The 22,230-nt window shown below is 44.7% G+C and overlaps 1 protein-coding gene across 1 annotated transcript in view; it reads right to left on the reverse strand.

The window, feature by feature from the left end:
• Positions 1–22,230, reverse strand: part of appl2 (adaptor protein, phosphotyrosine interaction, PH domain and leucine zipper containing 2) — a 719,236-nt gene that overhangs the window by 93,586 nt on the left and 603,420 nt on the right. The window contains exon 4 of the mRNA XM_041202616.1: positions 16,588–16,659. Within this exon, the coding sequence (XP_041058550.1) occupies positions 16,588–16,659 (72 nt within the window). The remainder of the gene's footprint in view (positions 1–16,587; positions 16,660–22,230) is intronic.

The raw sequence follows: 22,230 nt of genomic DNA on the forward strand, positions 1-22,230 counted from the left end.
TCCACAGTGGCTTTTGGCACATTCAAGTCATTTAGCTATGATTCTGATTGAAAATGTATCATGAGGGAAAAGTCTGCATTTCATCTATATCAGATATAATCCTACATCAATGACACTATGCAGTATCTTCTTATCTGGGCTAACTTTCTAGTAGGACAACCATAGGATTATGTAACATTTGCTTCCCTGGAACAGAAATCCCCAAATGCTAAAATCAGATTAAAACTGTAATAAATATACCTGCCCTTACCAAATAAAATGAGTCTTTCGTAACAAAAATTTAAATTCCTTTTTATATATATAATAAACAGCAACAGCGAAGAAAAATTTAAACCATTAGGTGGGCCAAGGAAATTACCAGACAATGGGATATCAAAATGGAAGCATTTTTAATTTCAATGATCGCTAAATCTGTGTCATGCCAGGTACATAAATCTGAAGAATCCAATTCCCATTAAATTGGTCTAGGGTGCATCTATTTTAATAACAGCTTGTGAGCAATAAGAACTTTGTTGTCTTCTATTTCATTCCCGTGCATGTTCCTGAGTGGAAACAGAAAGCTACAGAAAATGTTACCGCTCCTTCCATCTACAGCACCCTTTTACACAAAGTATCAGTGGAACAGTTCTTCCTGTCACTTCTCCACACAAAATCATTGCTTTTACATATTTTAATATGAATGATAACTAAAGAACAATGTTTTTACAAAGAAAATATATTTAAAAACATACAATCCTGTCCTCAGCTTATCCAGTGCTTCAAGAGAGTACCATTAGCATGTCCAAGCCCAGGGTTTATACTTCTTCAGAAGAAGTATTATTAATACAAACTTGCTCACTGCTCCCCTTTTTTGGCTTCCTCCAATGTTCACAATGCCACAAAGCTCCAGTACTGTCCATCCCTTGAATTTAGAGTTTAGCTTATGGGATCACTTTTCACAGAATTTACAGCAGTGCGATACCTCTGGCAATGTGTCCTTAAACTTCTGGAAAGTGCTCACGTGATCAACTGATTACAGATCAACTGATCTCAGAACCCACAGGTTCTGTTCTACACATATCTGTGTAGAACAGAACCTGCAGTTGAGGGAAGCAGAGAAGGCATTTCTTGCAAGGTCAGAAGTGACCAAAAAGGTCAGAAAGCAGGTACAGCTGGTAATAAGGGAGGCAAATGGAATTTTGGCATTTATTGCTAAAGGAACAGAGTATAAAAATAGGGAAGTATTGTTGCAACTGTACAAGGCATTGGTGAGACCACACCTGGAGTACTGTGCACAATTTTGGTCCCCTTACTTAAGGAAGGATATAGTTGCATTGAAGGGGATTCAGAGGAAACCCGCTAGATTGATTCCAGAGATTCGGGGCTTGTCTTATGAGGAGATCTAATTGAGGTATATAAGAAGCTAAAGGGGACAGACAAAGTAGACATGGAGCAAATGTTTCCCCTTGTGGGGCATTCTAGAATGAGAGGCCATAGTTTTAGGCTAAGGGGTGGTAGATTTAAATCAGAGGTGAGGAGGAATTACTTTTCTCAAAGGATCGTGAATCTCCGGAATTCACTACCTCAGAGTGCAGTGGATGCCAGGATGCTGAATAAATTTAAGGAGGAGATAGACAGATTTTTAATTAGTAACAGGTTGAAAGGTTATGGGGGAGAGGGTGGGAAATTGGAGTTGAAGCCAAAATGAGATCAGCCATGATCGTATTGAATGGTGGAGCAGGCTCAAGGGGCTGAATTGCCTAACCCTGCTCCTAGTTCTTACGTTATGTTCTTATGAAAGCTGAAGACAGGGACAGTAACGACTGCGGATTGGACAAGGCCACTGCTATGGCTTCAGTTTTGCCAGAGCCAACCAGACCATTTAAAAGGATTGGAGAAAGGGGTCTCTGGAAGCTTCTGTGCCATGACAACTGTTGTGAACATGGCTGAAGAAGTTCCACAGGGGCATGCGTTGTTTGGGTGTTAACCATTAAAGGGAACTTCAGATAGAATACGGCTGCAGCAAAAGTGACTCGAGGGCCAAATCCATTAAGTGGGAAGTAAGGGATCCTATGCACTGAAAGCTGAGTTGTGAAGACTGAGATTGCACATGGTGCCACATTTGTGCGGGAAGTGCTTGTAAGGCATATTTTTGTTGTACCGAATATTTTGTGAAATTTACCTTTTAATTGAAATACCATTTACTTGTTGATGTTTGAATGATGTTTACTTTAGTTGGTTTGTTACAGTAAGCATTTCTAAAAGTGAAATCTTGTCCATTGGTTTTCTTTTCATTGGCATCATGAGGATTTCAGTCTTTTAAAAAGTTATTTGTCTATACGAGAATCTTAACAACAAAAACAGTCGTGTGGCCCAACTAGTCTACATCAATGCTTATACACCACACGGGCCTTCTCCTACCCAAATTGCTTGTTCCTACCTCAGAGTCTGGAGAGTGAGGAGAGCCATGGGAATGTCCCGTGGACTTAAACAGAAGTTCAGCAAAGAGTTGGGAGAACGAGGAAAATCACAGGAATGCCTCAAGGATTTAAATAGAAGCGCAGTAGAGCGAGATGAACATCACAGCAGGAAAAAAATTTGCAAAGTGACATCACATCTCAAGGAGGGCTGATGAGGGTAAACATTTCCGTTAGCCTGTCTATAACTTCAACTAGGTCAAGAGGTTGGTTTAAAAACTAAAATTAAAAACTAAAAAAATGAGCTAAGTTGAATCAGAGAGCTGAGAGATAAGGGAGCATGAACATTAGGGAGGCAAGTTAAACATCTAAAATGGTGTCCGCACAAGGGAAGGAGTTGAATGGCGCGTAGCTCATCCATAAGATTTGTGCCTGATCTGGACAAAAATTAAGTTTATTTCTGGTAAGATTAGATAGTAGGCTAATAAAGGCATGGCAGGAGATCTCAGCTACATTGAATGCACATCCTGTGCAATGTGGGAACTACAGGACACTTGTGTTCTGGACAATCACATGTACAAGAAGTATCGCTGGCTCAAGGTTGACCAGGAGCTTGACCAGCAGCTGCAGTCACAGCAGTGCATTCATAGGACTGAATGTTACATGGCTAGCACAATTCTGAAGGTGGTCACCCCACATCTTAAGCGTGTGTAGACGGAGAAGGAATGGGTAACCACCAGACAGTCAAGGAGGGCCAGGCAGGTAATGCAGAAGTCCCATGAGTGCATCTCACTCCCTAACATTCAATTTTGAATAATGGTCAGAATGATGGTTCCTCTGGGGAGCACAACCAGGGCCAAGTTCATGGCACCATCGGCGATTCAGTTGTATGGTGGGGGAGGAGGATGATCAGAAAAGCAATAGTGATTGGAGATTCTATAATTCAGGGAGCAGGCATGCATTTCTGTGGCCATAGATGTGACTCTAGGATGGTATGTTGCCAGGTCAAGGATATCATTGAGCAGCTGCAGAACATTCTGAGGGGAAGGGTGAACAGCAAAAAGTCACGGTCCATATCAGTACCAATTACACAGATAGAAAGGGAAGATCTCTGGAAGCTAGGAAAGAAATTAAAAAGTATGACTTCAAAGGTAGTAGCCTCTGGGTTATTTCTGGTGCCACATGATCTTGGGTACAGAAATAGAATGCATGGCTAGAGAGATGGCGCAGGAGGGAAAGCTTTAAATTCAAGGAGGAGATAGGGAGGCTTCAGAACAAATATGTTCCCAGAAAGAAAAAGGGTACAACTTTCAAATCTAGAGCCCCCAGATGTCAAGAGCAGACAGAGTAGGATAAGGCAAAAAAAGGAAATTTATGTCAGATACCGAGAGCTCAGTGCAGTAGAAAGCTGAGAGGGGTTCAGAAAGTGCAGGGATGAAATTAAGAAAGGTAACTAGTAAAGCAATGAGAGGACACAAAAACATATTGGCAAATACAGTCAAGGAAAACACAAATTGTTTTCAAATTCATGAACCCACAAGAAGGTAACAGAAGAAAGAGTAGGGCCGATTAGAGAACAAAAAAGCAATTTGCGGATAGAGGGAAAAGCAATGGGCATTGCTCTTAATGAATACTTTGTATCTGCCTTCTCAAAAGAGGGGGATGATGCAGATATTGTAGTTAAGGAGGAGGAGCATGAAATATTGAATGGGATAAGCAGTAATAAGGGTTTCAGCATCTTTGAAACTGGATAAATCACCAGGCCTAGATGAATTGTATCCCACGTTGCTAAGAAAAACATGGGAGAAAATTGCAGAGGCTCTGACCATCATTGAGTGTGCTTGATGTAAAAAGCAAAGGGAAGATACCAAAGGACTGTCATTTGGGCAGAAAAATGTTAAATAAATTTCAATGAGAAGCACGAGGTAATGCAATTGGGGATGGCAAACAATGCAAGGGAATACACAATAAATAGTAGGATAGTGTAGAGAAACAGAAGAACCTTGGAGTGCATATTCACAGATCCTTGAAGACAACAGGACAGGTAGATAAGGTGGTTAAGAAGGGATGCTTTTGTTTCTTAGCTGAGGCAATACAAGAGCAGGGAGGTTATGCCAGGACTCTATAAAACATTAGTTAGGCCACATACAGTTCTTGTCACATTATAGAAGGATGCGAATGCACTGGAAAAGATAGAGATGATTTACCAATTATTGCTAGAAATGGAGAATTTTAGCTATGAGGAAAGGTTAGATCAAATGGTTTAAAAGCAAAGAACTGCGGATGCTGGAAATCCACGACAAAAACAGAAATACCTGGAAAAACTCAGCAGGTCTGGTAGCATTGGCGGAGAAGAGCAGAGTTGGCGTTTCAAGTCCTCATAACCCTTCAACAGAACTAAGTAAAAATAGGAAAGGGGTGAAATATAAGCTGGTTTAAGTGGGGGGCCGGGGGTGGCGGGGGGGCTTGTTGGGACAGGAAGCCAGCAATAGGTGGAGATAACCAAAAGATTTCACAGACAAAAGGACAAAGAGATGAAGGTGGTGATATTATCTAAGGAATGTGTTAATTAAGGGTAGAAAGCGGAACAAACAAGGTACAGATAGCTCTAGTGGTGGTGGGGTGGGGTGAAGGAATACTAAAAAGGCTAAAAGGTAGAGATAAAACAATGGGTGGAAATACGTTTATAAAATAATGGAAATAGGTCGGAAAAGAAAAATCTATATAAATTATTGGGAAAAAACAAAAAGGAGAGGGAAGAAACGGAAAGGGGGTGGGGATGGAGGAGAGAGTTCATGATCTAAAATTGTTGAACTCAATATTCAGTCCGGAAGACTGTAAAGTGCCTTGTCGGAAGATGAGGTACTGTACCTACAGTTTGCATTGAGCTTCACTGGAACAATGCAGCAAGCCAAAGACAGACATGTGGGCATGAGAGCAGGGTGGAGTGTTCAAATGGCAAGCGACAGGGAGGTCTGGGTAATGCTTGCAGACAGATCAAAGGTGTTCTGCAAAGCAGTCACCCAGTCTGCGTTTGGTCTCTCCAATGTAGAGGAAACCACATTGGGAGCAACGAATGCAGTAGACTAAATTGAGGGAAGTGCAAGTGAAATGCTGCTCCACTTGAAAGGAGTGTTTGGGCCCTTGGATGGTGAGGAGAGTGGAAGTGAAGGGGCAGGTGTTGCATCTCCTGCAGTTGCATGAGAAGGTGCCGTGGGAGGGGGTTGAGGAGTAGGGGGTGATGGAGAAGTGGACCACGGTGTCACGGAGGGAACGATCCCTACAGAATGCCGCTGGGGGGGTGAAGGGAAGATGTGTTTGGTGGTGGCATCATGCTGGAGTTGGCGGAAATGGCGGAGGATGATCCTTTGAATGCGGAGGCTAGTGGGGTGATAAGTGAGGACAAGGGGGACCCTATCATGTTTCTGGGAGGGAGGAGAAGGCGTGAGGGCGGATGCGCGGGAGATGGGCCAGACACGGCTGAGGGCCCTGTCAACCACCGTGCGTGGAAAACCTCGGTTAAGGAAGAAGGAGGACATGTTCAAGGGCCCAAACAATCCTTTCAAGTGAAGCAGCATTTCACTTGCACTTCCCTCAACTTAGTCTACTGCATTCGTTGCTCCCAATGCGGTTTCCTCTGCAGTGGAGAGACCAAATGCAGACTGGGTTACCGCTTTGCAGAACACCTTCGGTCTGTCTGCAAGCATTACCCAGACCTCCCTGTCGCTTGCCATTTCAACACTCCACCCTGCTCTCGTGCCCACATGTCTGTCTTTGGCTTGCTGCATTGTTCCAGTGAAGCTCAATGCAAACTGGAGGAACAGCACCTCATCTTCCGACTAGGCTCCTTACAGCCTTCCGGACTGAATACTGAGTTCAACAATTTTAGATAATGAACTCTCTCCTCCATCCCCACCTCCTTTCCATTTCTTCCCCCTCCTTTTTGTTTTTTCCCAATAACTTATATAGATTTTTCTTTTCCCACCTATTTCCATTATTTTTAAATGTATTTCCACCCATTGTTTTATCTCTATCTTTTAGCCTTTTTAGTATTGCTTCACCCTACCCACTCCCACTAGAGCTATCTGTACCTTGTTTGTCCTGCTTTTGACCCTTAATTAGCACATTCCTTTAGATAATATCACCACTTTCAACACCTCTTTGTCCTTTTGTCTGTGACATCTTTTGGTTATCTCCCCCTATGACTGACTTCTTGTCCCAACAACACCCCGCCCCACCCTTTAAACCATCTTATATTTCACCCCTTTCCTATTTTTACTTAGTTCTGTTGAAGGGTCATGAGGACTCAAAACATCAACTGTGCTCTTCTCCGCCGATGCTGCCAGACCTGCTGAGTTTTTCCAGGTATTTCTGTTTCTGTTTTTGTTTTAGATCAAATGGGGTTCATTTCTTTGGAACAGAGGAGGCGGAGGGGAGATTTAATTGAGATGTACAAAATTATAAGGGGCCAAAATTGAGTTGATAAGAAGGACCTTGGAACTCGCTGCTTGAACAAGAGTGGTAAAAGCAGAAGCCCTCATCACTTGGACATGCTGTTGAGGTGCTGTAACCCACAGAGCTATGGACTATGAGGTGGAAAGTGGGATTAGGGAGGATAACTCTTTCTTGGAGGGCAAAGCCAAACGGCCTTCTACGGAGCCATAAATTTTTTATGTTTCTATCCTGCCCTAAATAATTACTATTTTAATTAAATTAATACCATACTATTTTCCCTCATGTATGCATCAAGCCATCTCTTAAATACTTCAATGCTGTCTGCTTCAACCCCTCCAAGTGGCAGAGAGTTCCATGTTTGTACCACCGTGTAAAGAGCTCCCTCCCACCAAAACTCTCTATTTGATGTGTTAGTGATCATCCCGCAGTAATGCCCCTTGTTCTGGTATCCCCAAAAGTTGAAGCCTCTTCATATTCCGGGGAATGGTAGCTGGAACGCATGTGTTACTAAACTCATAATCCAGTGGCTTGGACTAATAATCTGAAGATATGAGTTCAAATTCTACCATGGCATCTGGATAATTTAAATGTATTTAAATTAATTAAATCAATCTGAAATTGACCGAGGAGCTACTGGATTGTTGTAAAACCCTGTTGGAAATCTGCTGTCCTTATTCGTGACTCCAGATCAACAGTAATATGGCAGACTCTGCCTTCAGAAATGGCCTAGCAAGCCATTCAATTGTTTCCAAGAAGGTAGTTCACCACCACTTTTCAAGGGCAATTAGAAATGGACAATAAATATTGGCCTTGCCAGTGTTACCCATACTCTGAATGAAGAAAGGAAAACAAATATTAAATCCATCCTTTTGAATCCTTCTATAACTCTATCATTGATTATATTTCAGAGATGACAGCAAAGACTTATGATGATTATGTTGAATTACTTCACTTACAGCTTCTCATGAGTGACCTCCGTGCTGCAGTTTCCCACATTTTTTCAAAATTCTCTCAAATAATTACCAAAAATCAGGAATACAATATATAAAGGAAAACTTAAGTAGAACCAATATCAGGTCAGTGAAATCAACAACCAAATTGTAGATATGGACACAATATGAATCAATAGTCAAATATAAAATGCAGCTTATGTTGTAAATATTTTTTGCAAAATTCCAATTCTTGATGCGACATATTTTATATTCGCAGCAGAGATTAGCAACAGAAAAGTATACTTGCTTGATAAATAATTTGATCTGGAATATAAATGTCATTTTTATCCAAAATAAACACAACTTTGAAACAGCAACTGCCAACGCTGCATTTTTTACCCATCTCTAGTTACCCTGATAAATGAATGACTTGCGAAACCACTCCAGTGGGCAACAATAATAAAAACAAAAAAACTGCGGATGCTGGAAATCCAAAACAAAAACAGAATTACCTGGAAAAACTCAGCAGGTCTGGCAGCATCGGCGGAGAAGAAAAGAGTTGACGTTTCGAGTCCTCATGACCCTTCGACAGAACTTGAGTTCGAGTCCAAGAAAGAGTTGAAATATAAGCTGGTTTAAGGTGTGTGTGTGGGGGGCGGAGAGATAGAGAGAAAGAGAGGTGGAGGGGGGTGGGTGGTGTGGTTGTAGGGACAAACAAGCAGTGATAGAAGCAGATCATCAAAAGATGTCAACGACAATAGTACAATAGAACACATAGGTGTTAAAGTTAAAGTTGGTGATATTATCTAAACGAATGTGCTAATTAAGAATGGATGGTAGGGCACTCAAGGTATAGCTCTAGTGGAGGTTTTTTTTTATATAATGGAAATAGGTGGGAAAAGGAAAATCTTTATAATTTATTGGAAAAAAAAGGAAGGGGGAAACAGAAAGGGGGTGGGGATGGGGGAGGGAGCTCACGACCTAAAGTTGTTGAATTCAATATTCAGTCCGGAAGGCTGTAAAGTCCCTAGTCGGAAGATGAGGTGTTGTTCCTCCAGTTTGCGTTGGGCTTCACTGGAACAATGCAGCAAGCCAAGGACAGACATGTGGGCAAGAGAGCAGGGTGGAGTGTTAAAATGGCAAGCGACAGGGAGGTTTGGGTCATTCTTGCGGACAGACCGCAGGTGTTCTGCAAAGCGGTCGCCCAGTTTACGTTTGGTCTCTCCAATGTAGAGGAGACCACATTGGGAGCAACGAATGCAGTAGACTAAGTTGGGGGAAATGCAAGTGAAATGCTGCTTCACTTGAAAGGAGTGTTTGGGTCCTTGGACGGTGAGGAGAGAGGAAGTGAAGGGGCAGGTGTTGCATCTTTTGCGTGGGCATGGGGTTGTGCCATAGGAGGGGGTTAAGGAGTAGGGGGTGATGGAGGAGTGGACCAGGGTGTCCCGGAGGGAGCGATCCCTACGGAATGCCGATAAGGGGGGTGAAGGGAAGATGTGTTTGGTGGTGGCATCATGCTGGAGTTGGCGGAAATGGCGGAAGATGATCCTTTGAATGCGGAGGCTGGTGGGGTGATAAGTGAGGACAAGGGGGACCCTATCATGTTTCTGGGAGGGAGGAGAAGGCGTGAGGGCGGATGCGCGGGAGATGGGCCGGACACGGTTGAGGGCCCTGTCAACGACCGTGGGTGGAAAACCTCGGTTAAGGAAGAAGGAGGACATGTCAGAGGAACTGTTTTTGAATGTAGCATCATCGGAATAGATGCGACGAAGGCGAAGGAACTGAGAGAATGGGATGGAGTCCTTACAGGAAGCGGGGTGTGAGGAGCTGTAGTCGAGATAGCTGTGGGAGTCGGTGGGTTTGTAATGGATATTGGTGGACAGTCTATCACCAGAGATTGAGACAGAGAGGTCAAGGAAGGGAAGGGAAGTGTCAGAGATGGACCACGTGAAAATGATGGAGGGGTGGAGATTGGAAGCAAAATTAATAAATTTTTCCAAGTCCCAACGAGAGCATGAAGCAGCACCGAAGTAATCATCGATGTACCGGAGAAAGAGTTGTGGAAGGGGGCCGGAGTAGGATTGCAACAAGGAATGTTCCACATACCCCATAAAGAGACAGGCATAGCTGGGGCCCATGCGGGTACCCATAGCCACACCTTTTATTTGGAGGAAGTGAGAGGAGTTGAAGGAGAAATTGTTCAGCGTGAGAACAAGTTCAGCCAGACGGAGGAGAGTAGTGGTGGATGGGGATTGTTCGGGCCTCTGTTCGAGGAAGAAGCTAAGGGCCCTCAGACCATCCTGGTGGGGGATGGAAGTGTAGAGGGATTGGACGTCCATGGTGAAGAGGAAGCGGTTGGGGCCAGGGAACTGGAAATTGTTGATGTGACGTAACCCCATGCCCACGCAAAAGATGCAACATTTTGCATAATTTTGCTTCCAATCTCCACCCCTCCATCATTTTCACGTGGTCCATCTCTACACTTCCCTTCCCTTCCTTGACCTCTCTGTCTCAATCTCTGGTGATAGACTGTCCACCAATATCCATTACAAACCCACCGACTCCCACAGCTATCTCGACTACAGCTCCTCACGCCCCGCTTCCTGTAAGGACTCCATCCCATTCTCTCCAGTTCCTTCGCCTTCATCGCATCTGTTCCGATGATGCTACATTCAAAAACAGTTCCTCTGACATGTCCTCCTTCTTCCTTAACCGAGGTTTTCCACCCACGGTCGTTGACAGGGCCCTCAACCGTGTCCGGCCCATCTCCCGCGCATCCGCCCTCACGCCTTCTCCTCCCTCCCAGAAACATGATAGGTCCCCCTTGTCCTCACTTATCACCCCACCAGCCTCCGCATTCAAAGGATCATCCTCCGCCATTTCCGCCAACTCCAGCATGATGCCACCACCAAACACATCTTCCCTTCACCCCCCTTATCGGTATTCTGTAGGGATCGCTCCCTCCGGGACACCCTGGTCCACTCCTCCATCACCCCCTACTCCTCAACCCCCTCCTATGGCACAACCCCATGCCCACGCAAAAGATGCGACACCTGCCCCTTCACTTCCTCTCTCCTCACCGTCCAAGGACCCAAACACTCCTTTCAAGTGAAGCAGCATTTCACTTGCATATCCCCCAACTTAGTCTACTGCATTCGTTGCTCCCAACGTGGCCTCCTCTACATTGGAGAGACCAAACGTAAACTGGGAGACCGCTTTGCAGAACACCTGCGGTCTGTCCGCAAGAATGACCCAAACCTCCCTGTCGCTTGCCATTTTAACACTCCACCCTGCTCTCTTGCCCACATGTCTGGCCTTGGCTTGCTGCATTGTTCCAGTGAAGCCCAACGCAAACTGGAGGAACAACACCTCATCTTCCGACTAGGGACTTTACAGCCTTCCAGACTGAATATTGACTGTCGTGAGCTCCCTCCCCCATCCCCACCCCCTTTCTGTTTCCCCCTTCCTTTTTTTTTCCAATAAATTATAAAGATTTTCCTTTTCCCACCTATTTCCATTATATAAAAAAAAACCTCCACTAGAGCTATACCTTGAGTGCCCTACCATCCATTCTTAATTAGCGCATTCGTTTAGATAATATCACCAACTAAACTTTAACACCTATGTGTTCTATTGTACTATTGTCGTTGACATCTTTTGATGATCTGCTTCTATCACTGCTTGTTTGTCCCTACACCACACCCCACCCCCTCCACCTCTCTCTCTCTCTCTCTATCTCTCCGCCCCCCACACACACACCTTAAACCAGCTTATATTTCAACTCTTTCTTGGACTCGAACTCAAGTTCTGTCGAAGGGTCATGAGGACTCGAAACGTCAACTCTTTTCTTCTCCGCCAATGCTGCCAGACCTGCTGAGTTTTTCCAGGTAATTCTGTTTTTGTTTTGGATTTCCAGCATCCGCAGTTTTTTTGTTTTTATTTCTGTGTTTAATTGACTGCCACTGCTCTTCAAGAAATGCCTACCTCCTTGAAGAAGTTCTGTTCCTCTCTGCGACAAGATTTCCGTATCTCTCTGTTGTCTTGCTCACCTTCCTTGCTTTCCATTTCCCTCCTAGTGTTTGACAAGGTGTTTACTAAAACCCGCTTTCACAGCCATATCTCCTTTCTCAGTGACTGTCTCCGTCTCCGACTTACCCCACGTGGATTTCAACTGCAATTCCACCCCTCACGTTTCGAACCCACCCAGGATTACAGGTATCTCCGGGACATAAAACGTTTCTCGGACTGCTGTTCCCGTCACATTCTGAAATCCACACTCAGTGCCATGCGCCGCCATATTAACACACTCGACCTCTCCCTCCAGCAGCACCGCCGTACCCTTTTTCAAAGCTGCGCGTGCCCCCAGTTTCATTTTATCCTTCGGCTCATCCGACACCTCAACAAGAAACTTTTTCTCTTTCTCTCAAGTGCTAAGGAACGCAAGCTCCAACAACTCATCGACACCAACACACATCTAGGACCCTCCACCCCTGCCTGTCCCTCCGTCCCCACCCTTTCTTCCAATCCCAACCCCAGCCGTGTATTCACTATACCCCCTGACCTTCCCCTCTCCGATGCTGAACGTTCAGTGCTCAGCAAAGGACTTAGTTTCATACCCTTACGCCCTCACCTCAATGAATTTCGGGCACGGCATGATACTGAACTCTTCTTCCGCCGTCTTCGTCTCCAGGCTCACTTCTTTGGGCAGGAGTCCTCTCCCCGTTCAACTGATCCTTTTACCCATCTCCAATATTCTCCCTCCACCTGGACCCCTCCCTCTGGATTCTTACCTTCTCTCGATCTTTTCATTGAGAACTGTCGGTGCGACATTAGTCGTCTCAATTTCTCTGCTCCCCTCACCCATTCTAACCTGTCTCTCTCTGAAGTTACTGCACTCCATTCTCTCAGGTCCAACCCTGACATTGTCATCAAACCCGCTGACAAAGGTGGTGCTGTTGTTGTCTGGCGCACTGACCTCTACCTCGCGGAGGCTGAGCGTCAACTCGCAGACACTTCCTCCTACCTCTCCCTGGACCATGACCCCACCACTGAACATCAAGCCATTGTTTCCAGGACTGTCACTGACCTCATCTCCTCTGGGGATCTCCCTCCCACAGCTTCCAACCTGATAGTCGCCCAACCTCGGACGGCCCGCTTCTATCTCCTACCCAAAATCCACAAACAGAACTGCCCCGGTAGACCGATCGTCTCAGCTTGCTCCTGCCCCACAGAACTCATTTCTCGTTATCTTGACTCCCTTCTCTCTCCCCTTGTCCAGTCCCTTCCCACCTACATCCGTGATTCCTCTGACACCTTATGTCACATCAACAATTTCCAGTTCCCTGGCCCCAACCGCTTCCTCTTCACCATGGACGTCCAATCCCTCTACACTTCCATCCCCCACCAGGATGGTCTGAGGGCCCTTAGCTTCTTCCTCGAACAGAGGCCCGAACAATCCCCATCCACCACTACTCTCCTCTGTCTGGCTGAACTTGTTCTCACACTGAATAATTTCTCCTTCAACTCCTCTCACTTCCTCCAAATAAAAGGTGTGGCTATGGGCACCCGCATGGGCCCCAGCTATGCCTGTCTCTTTATGGGGTATGTGGAACATTCCTTGTTGCAATCCTACTCCGGCCCCCTTCCACAACTCTTTCTCCGGTACATCGATGATTACTTCGGTGCTGCTTCATGCTCTCGTTGGGACTTGGAAAAATTTATTAATTTTGCTTCCAATCTCCACCCCTCCATCATTTTCACGTGGTCCATCTCTGACACTTCCCTTCCCTTCCTTGACCTCTCTGTCTCAATCTCTGGTGATAGACTGTCCACCAATATCCATTACAAACCCAACGACTCCCACAGCTATCTCGACTACAGCTCCTCACACCCCGCTTCCTGTAAGGACTCCATCCCATTCTCTCCAGTTCCTTCGCCTTCATCGCATCTGTTCCGATGATGCTACATTCAAAAACAGTTCCTCTGACATGTCCTCCTTCTTCCTTAACCGAGGTTTTCCACCCACGGTCGTTGACAGGGCCCTCAACCGTGTCCGGCCCATCTCCCGCGCATCCGCCCTCACGCCTTCTCCTCCCTCCCAGAAACATGATAGGGTCCCCCTTGTCCTCACTTATCACCCCACCAGCCTCCGCATTCAAAGGATCATCCTCCGCCATTTCCGCCAACTCCAGCATGATGCCACCACCAAACACATCTTCCCTTCACCCCCCCTTATCGGTATTCTGTAGGGATCGCTCCCTCCGGGACACCCTGGTCCACTCCTCCATCACCCCCTACTCCTCAACCCCCTCCTATGGCACCACCCCATGCCCACGCAAAAGATGCAACACCTGCCCCTTCACTTCCTCTCTCCTCACCGTCCAAGGACCCAAACACTCCTTTCAAGTGAAGCAGCATTTCACTTGCATTTCCCCCAACTTAGTCTACTGCATTCGTTGCTCCCAATGTGGTCTCCTCTACATTGGAGAGACCAAACGTAAACTGGGCGACCGCTTTGCAGAACACCTGCGGTCTGTCCGCAAGAATGACCCAAACCTCCCTGTCGCTTGCCATTTTAACACTCCACCCTGCTCTCTTGCCCACATGTCTGTCCTTGGCTTGCTGCATTGTTCCAGTGAAGCCCAACGCAAACTGGAGGAACAACACCTCATCTTCCGACTAGGGACTTTACAGCCTTCCGGACTGAATATTGAATTCAACAACTTTAGGTCGTGAGCTCCCTCCCCCATCCCCACCCCCTTTCTGTTTCCCCCTTCCTTTTTTTTCCAATAAATTATAAAGATTTTCCTTTTCCCACCTATTTCCATTATATAAAAAAAAACCTCCACTAGAGCTATACCTTGAGTGCCCTACCATCCATTCTTAATTAGCACATTCGTTTAGATAATATCACCAACTTTAACTTTAACACTTATGTGTTCTATTGTACTATTGTCGTTGACATCTTTTGATGATCTGCTTCTATCACTGCTTGTTTGTCCCTACAACCACACCACCCACCCCCCTCCACCTCTCTTTCTCTCTATCTCTCCGCCCCCCACACACACACCTTAAACCAGCTTATATTTCAACTCTTTCTTGGACTCGAACTCAAGTTCTGTCGAAGGGTCATGAGGACTCGAAACGTCAACTCTTTTCTTCTCCGCCGATGCTGCCAGACCTGCTGAGTTTTTCCAGGTAATTCTGTTTTTGTGCCAGTGGGCAACAATGTGTGTAGACAGGAATAAGATAAATGCTGGCCAGAACAAAAACAAAAATACCTGGAAAAACACAGCAGCATCTGCGGAGAGGGACACAGTTAACGTTTCGAGTCCGTATGACTCTTCATCAGAACTAAGGAAAAATAGAAAAGAAGTGAAATATAAGCTGGTTTAAGGGGGTTGGGACAGGTAGAGCTGGATAGAGGGCCAGTGATAGGTGGAGATTGCCAAAAGATGTCATAGACAAAAGGAGAAAAAGGTGATGACGGTGGTGATATTAGCTAAGAAATGTGCTAATGAGGACATTAAGGGTAGAAAGCAGGACGAGCAAGGGACAGATAGCCCTAGTGGGGGTGGGGTGGGGGGGGGGAAATCGAAATAGGCTAAAAGGTAGAGATAAAACAATGGATGGAAATACATTTAAAAATAATGGAAATAGGTGGGAAAAGAAAAATCTATATAAATTATTGGAAAAAGGGGGATGGGAAAGGGGCTGGGGATGGCGAGAGAGTTCATGAAATAAAGTTGCTGAACTCAATATTCAGTCTGAAAGGCTGTAAAGTACCTAGTCGGAAGATGAGGTGCTATTCCTCCAGTTTGCATTGAGCTTCACTGGAACATTGCAGCAGGCCAAGGATGGACATGTGGGCATGAGAGCAGGGTGGAGTGTTGAAATGGCAAGCAACAGGGAGGTCTGGGTCATGCTTGCGGACAGATCGAAGGTGTTCAGCAAAGTGGTCACCCAGTCTGCGTTTGGTCTCTCCAAAATAGAGGAAACCGCATTGGGAGCAGCGAATGCAGTAGACTAAATTGAGGGAAGTGCAAGTGAAATGCTGCTTCACTTGAAAGGAGTGTTTGGGCCCTTGGACGGTGGGGAGGGGGGGGAAGTAAAGGGGCAGGTGTTGCACCTTCTGCGGTTGCATGAGAAGGTGCAGTGGGAGGGGGTTGAGGTGTAGGACGTGATGGAGGAGTGGACCAGGGTGTCCCGGAGGGAACGATCCTTGTGGAATGCCGCCGCTGGCAGAGGGTGGGGGGAGGGTGGGGGGGGGGGGTGAAGGAAAGGTCTGTTTGGTGGTGGCATCATGCTGGATTTGGCGGAAATGGCGAAGGATGATCCTTTGAATGCGGAGGCTGGTGGGGTGATAAGTAAGGACAAAGGGGACCCTATTATGGTTCAGGGAGGGAGAGGAAGGTGTGAGGGCGGATGCGCGGGAGATGGGCCGGACACGGTTGAGAGCCCTGTCAACCACCATGGGTGGAAAACCTCGGTTAAGGAAGAAGGAAGACATGTCAGAGTTTTTCCAGGTATTTTTGTTTTTGTTCTAGATTTCCGGGATCTGCAGTATTTTGCTTTTATCTAAATGCTGGCCAGATATGGGTGGCGGGTTCCCTTCCCTGTAGGTCACTAATCAAACAGTTGGATTTCTAACCATAATCTGGCAGCATTCATTACAGGATTAATTTAAATCAATTTCACATCTTGCCAATGGGAAATTTGAATTCCACAATTCTGAGTTGTTAGGTCAAGTATCAGATCCATTTAATTAATGTACTCAACAGGTTATATAATTTCCAAAGTATTACCTCATTTACAACCCTGGCAAAACGCTGGAGGGTAGAAATCACTTCATCATCTCCTTTGCTCAAGGCGAAATTCTAAAAGTAACAAAGGATTTCAGGTTTAGATACAGAACTATTTGAATGATTTTGTTTTTGAGATTTCTGCTTTTTTACTTTGCTAAAGACATCAACAGCTGGAGTCCAATTCCAGGTGTGCCAGATGTCTTCCAGTACCTTGTTCAATTCGCCATTCAACACTAGTACAGTTAACAGAGATAATTTTTTTCTTCTGTCTAATTTTAATGAAAAAGTAGGCAGGGATATAAGGAATTGTTCCTCACTGGGTACTTTCACCGATATATTCATTTAAGTAGTGAAAACAGTCTTGTCAGCGGGCTGTGAGCATGATTCCTGGCCTTACCTGAACATGTATGTCTAGTTATATGTGGGTGTCAGGAACAATCAGGAAAGGGAATGACATGCCTCTCCCTAACCCAGTGTCAATGAAGTCAACTGTGGCCTTTTTACTGCTGGCCCACTGACTCAGCACCAGTAATCAAACCTCTGGCCTCTGTAGGGCTCTGTGACATGCTGTTTTTACTAAGTGAACCAACAAGTTGCGTTTACTCAGGCAATCGAATTAGGGCATGGAATAAAAATTATTAATATCTTTAAATTTCTTTCTCTGGAATTTTGGTGTAATGTAGGCTGCAAGGGGTCTTGCAGCTGAACAATTAAATATTTTCATATTAGAAACCAATGGTGTAATCCAAAACAATTAACTTTAATATTGTAATAGCACCCCTTTGTGGCCATTTGTGTATGTATGTATATAAACCAAAAACCTCAATAAACTAGTTTAGTTGGGTGCTTGAACTCCATGTGCATGCAGTATCTTTTTGTCCTGCACAGTCTGGTGATGAGGATAGGATTACAGATTCTCCAGCCAAACAAATTTAGTTGGAAAAGTTTCCAGCAAACCAGCAGAGAAGCTGAGGTTTTTTTTCCTGCGAAATAGGTTTAAAAATCCGTTCTTACAGGAAAGGCTGTTTGTAAGCATTGGTGGACTGGCCTTTGAAGATGGCTGCATCTCCAGGTGGGCAACTGGGATCGTCACCCAGTGTCTTTCGGTTCACATGTAGAGCTGCTAGTAGTATCCTCAAAGATCCTGATAATCCAACTGTTTATCAGGCAGTGGAGGAAAAGAAAACAACCATTTTTTTTTTGACAGAGCAGGCTCACGAGCGTTGGGAACGCTCAAGAATTTGTTTGCATCTCCTAAGGCATATGACATGGTGCTGTCAGATGTCAGATATCTTGTGTAAGCTTGAACAACATTACAATCCCAACGTTAAGGATTACAAAAAGCTATCGGTTTGGAACAATGAATCAGTTGCCTAGTGAGGACATTGGAGTGTTTGCTGCGGCTTTGAAAAACCTGTGCATTCATTGCGATTTGGGAGAATTTCAAGAGAGCGCGTTGCAGGACAGATTTGTGTGTGGTTTAAAAAGTGAATGGATTTGCAGTAAGTTGCTGACATTGCCAAAGTAACACTTCGACAAAGCTTCCCAAACAGCATTGTACATTGACATGGCAGCACATGACTTGAGAGGAGTAAACAGTGCCAGTCTTCTGCTGAAGTAAATAAGCTGCAGCTGAGTAAGCAGAAGGCCCCAATGGTGGCAATTAGTAGTAGCTGTGGTATGACCAGTGTTTGGGCCAATATTGGGCACAGAATTATCCATCTGTGAAGGCAGAGGGCTACAGCTGCAAGAAGAAAGGCATCTTGCTGAGGTACATTGGAAGAAGGTAAACAGAGGAAATGCCGGCTGGAGCAAACAGCAGTCACTGCATGTGGTTGCCTCACAACAAAAGGTCAATGAGGGGTCAGTTGAGATCCATACGTTCCAAAGCACATGGATGTCCATTGGAAATTTGCAGGACATCACAGTCCAAGTAGTTTTGGATGGAGCTCCGGTAAACATGGAGGATGACATGGGTGCATCAGATAGCCTGATTCCTGAGTCGCTTATCATTAAAGTTGAGACAGCATCAACTGGAGAAATCACACATAGAATTACAAAGTTATGGAGGAGAGAAAATTCCCATAATGGGAAGTGTGTCAGTTCCAGTCACTTACAAGGACCAATGTGCAAAGTTGCCCATTTTTGAGGAGGGTGAAAAACCACCCCTGTTAAGAAGAAAACAAAAAACAAAAAACTGCGGATGCTGGAAATCCAAAACAAAAACAGAATTACCTGGAAAAACTCAGCAGGTCTGGCAGCATCGGCGGAGAAGAAAAGAGTTGACGTTTCGAGTCCTCATGACCCTTCGACAGAACTAGGCGAATCCCAGGAAGGGGTGAAATATAAACTGGTTTAAATCTTTTATGCTCCCCCCACCCCCACTAGAGCTATACCTTGAGTGCCCTACCATCCATTCTTAATTAGCACATTCGTTTAGATAATATCACCAACTTCGACACCTATGTTTTCTTCTGTTCTGCTGTCTGTGACATCTTTTGATGATCTGCTTCTATCACTGCTTTTGCCCACAACCACACCACCCCCTCCACTTCTCTCCACCCACCTTCTCTACTCCCCCCCACCCTTAAACCAGCTTATATTTCACCCCTTCCTGGGATTCGCCTAGTTCTGTCGAAGGGTCATGAGGACTCGAAATGTCAACTCTTTTCTTCTCCGCCGATGCTGCCAGACCTGCTGAGTTTTTCCAGGTAATTATGTTTTTGTCCTGTTAAGAAGAAACTGGTTAGCAGCACTCAAAACTGGAACAAGCTTTTCTGTTTTGAAGCAAAATTCACATCAAAAATGACTTGGGTCGCCAAGTACACACAGGTGTTTAGTGAAACTGGCAAACCAATTCAATGATACAAGACTAAGTATGGGTTCAGAGGAATGCAAGACCAGTTTATTATAGGCCACTGGACCCTTTGCTCTAAGTGAGAAAGTTGGGCAAGAACTGTAAAGACTTGAGACTGAGAATTCTTTGAGGAAGTGACAAAAAGGGTTGATGAAGGTAGTGCAGTGGATGTTGTGTATATGGATTTTAGCAAGGCATTTGACAAGGTCCCACATGGCAGATTGGTCAGGAAAGTAAAAGCCCATGGGATTCAGGATAATATGGCAAACAGGATAAAAGGTTGGCTTTGTAACAGGAAACAAAGAGTAATGGTCAATGGATGCCCTTGCAAATGGAAAGTTGTCTCAAGTGGTGTTCCCCAGGGCTCCGTGTTGGGATCCTTGCTGTTTGTGTTATATATTAACGATTTGGACGTGAATGTGGGGGGCACGATTGGGAAATTTGCAGATGACACAAAGATTGGCCGAGTATTGGATAGCCATAATTTCCAAAACGATATAGATGGGTTGGTGGAGGGGGCAGTAAAGTGGCAGATGGATTTTAACATAGAGAAGGGTGAGGTCATACAGTTAGGGAGGTCAAACAGTTACAGGGATTACAAAATGAATGGGAATATACTAAGAGGGGTAGATGAAGTGAGAGATCTTGGTGTGCAAGTAGACAGGTCCCTGAAGGCAGCAGTTCAAGTAGACAACGTTGTAAAGAAGGCATATGGAATGCTCTCCTTCTTTGGCAGAGGTACAGAATATAAAAGTAAGGATATAATGTTGGAATTGTATAAAACATTGGTGAGTCCACAACTGGAATATTGTGTACAGTTCTGGTCACCACATTACAGGAAGGACATAATAGCTCTGGAGAGAGTGCAGAGGAGGTTTACAAGAATGTGCCAAGGTTAGAAAAGTGTAGCTATGAGGAGAGATTGGATAGGTTGGGGTTATTTTCCTCAGAACAAAGGCTGAGAGGTGACTTGATTGAGGTGTACAAAATTATGAGGGGAATAGATAGAGTGGACAGGATAAAATTGTTTCCCTTGGTGGAGAATTCTAGAACCAGGGGACATAGATTCAAGATAAGTAGCAGAAGGTATAGGGGGGACATGAGGAAGAATATTTTTACGTAGAGGGTAGTGGGTGTCTGGAATTTGCTGCCCAAGTTGGTGGTAGAGGCAGAAACTCTAAACTCTTTTAAAAAGTACCTGGATTTGTACCTTAAGTGCTGTAAGCTGCAGGGCTATGGGTGCAGGAAGGTGGGATTAGAAAGGGCACCTGGGTGTCCTTGGGCTGGCATGGACAAGATGGGCTGAATGGCTTCCTTCTGTGCTGTTAACTTTTCTATGGTCCTGTGAGAACATTATCTCTAAGTTAGAGCAGAATAATTGGGCTTCTCCCAAAGCGGTAGTACCAAAGTCAGATGTAGTGTAAGAATATGTGGGGATTATAAAGTGACTGTAAATCAGCTCCTGGAGCGTAATCCACCTAATACTTCGACAAATGTAGAGGATGTTGTCAGGAGGCCAGATTTTTTCAAAGTTAGATCTGACAAACGCCTATCTGAAACTTGAGTTAGATGATGAGTCTAGGTCATACTTGACTATTAATACACACATGGGTCTGTTTCAGTTTCATAGGCTGCCATTTGGTGTTTCTTCAGCCCCTGGAATTTTCCAAGGGGCAATGAACCAAATTTGCAAGGAACTCGGGGAATAGTGCGCTATTTGGATGACATCCTTATTTCAGCTCCAAACAGGCAGAGCCATGCTGGCAGGCTGAAAAGGATGTTCCAAAGTTTGGAAAAGCATGGAGTTCGGGCAAAGGCACACAAATGTGAAAGGTTATTTAGGTTGCAGGGTAGACAATGATGGGTTGCATCCTACCAAAAGTAGGGTAATAAAAAATGGGCCACACCCTCAGAATATCTGAGCTCAGATCTTTTTTTCTTCAGTAAATTCATATGAAATTTGGCAACCTTATTGCAACTAATCAATGAACTCTTGAGGAAGAGTGTTCCATGGAATTGGACAAAGGAGTGTGACAAAACATTCAAGTTGTGTAGAAATAAACTGGTGGATGGTACAATGCTTGTGCATTACGATGTATCCAAAAAAGATTCAACTAGCATGTGATGCCTCTCCATATGGAGTCAGTGCTGTGATCTCTCATGTGTTGGATAATTGTGAGGAGAGACAACTGCACTTGCCTCATGTACCCTCAGTGCCAGTGAGCACAGACAGGACATGATGCATTGTTTTTGATTTTCGGGGTCAGAAAATTTCATACATACTTGTAAACTCATAGTTTCATGATTGAAACCAATCATAAACCATTAATGGCTACTTTGAATCCAAAGTATCCAGTATCAATTTTAGCTGCAGCTCGAATGCAGAGATGGGCTTTGATTTTGTTTATTTATCAGTACTACATTAAGTACAGACAATTTGAAGATCATTGTAATGCCAATGCAATAGGATAATAGCTATTCATTGTGAAAGATAGTCATTCAAGGTGGTTTGAGTGGTTTCCAATGAATTGAACAACAACTGGCAAAACTCTCGATATCTTGCGTTGCTTGTTTGTTGCTTGTGGGTTTACAGAGAAAATTCTGTCAGACAACAAACCTCAGTTTTGTACAGAAGAGTTTGTAAAATTTGTGAGAATGAATGAGGTAAAACACACTTGTGGTCCACCATATCATTCTGCTTCAGATGAAGCAGCAAAATACAAATTGTTAAGCGGTTCTTGTTAAACAAACGCTAGATGCAAACTGGGAGAAACGTCAGTTGTCAT

This window comes from Carcharodon carcharias, chromosome 13 (genome assembly GCF_017639515.1).
Source record: "Carcharodon carcharias isolate sCarCar2 chromosome 13, sCarCar2.pri, whole genome shotgun sequence".
In the NCBI taxonomy this organism is placed as follows: Eukaryota; Metazoa; Chordata; class Chondrichthyes; order Lamniformes; family Lamnidae; genus Carcharodon; species Carcharodon carcharias.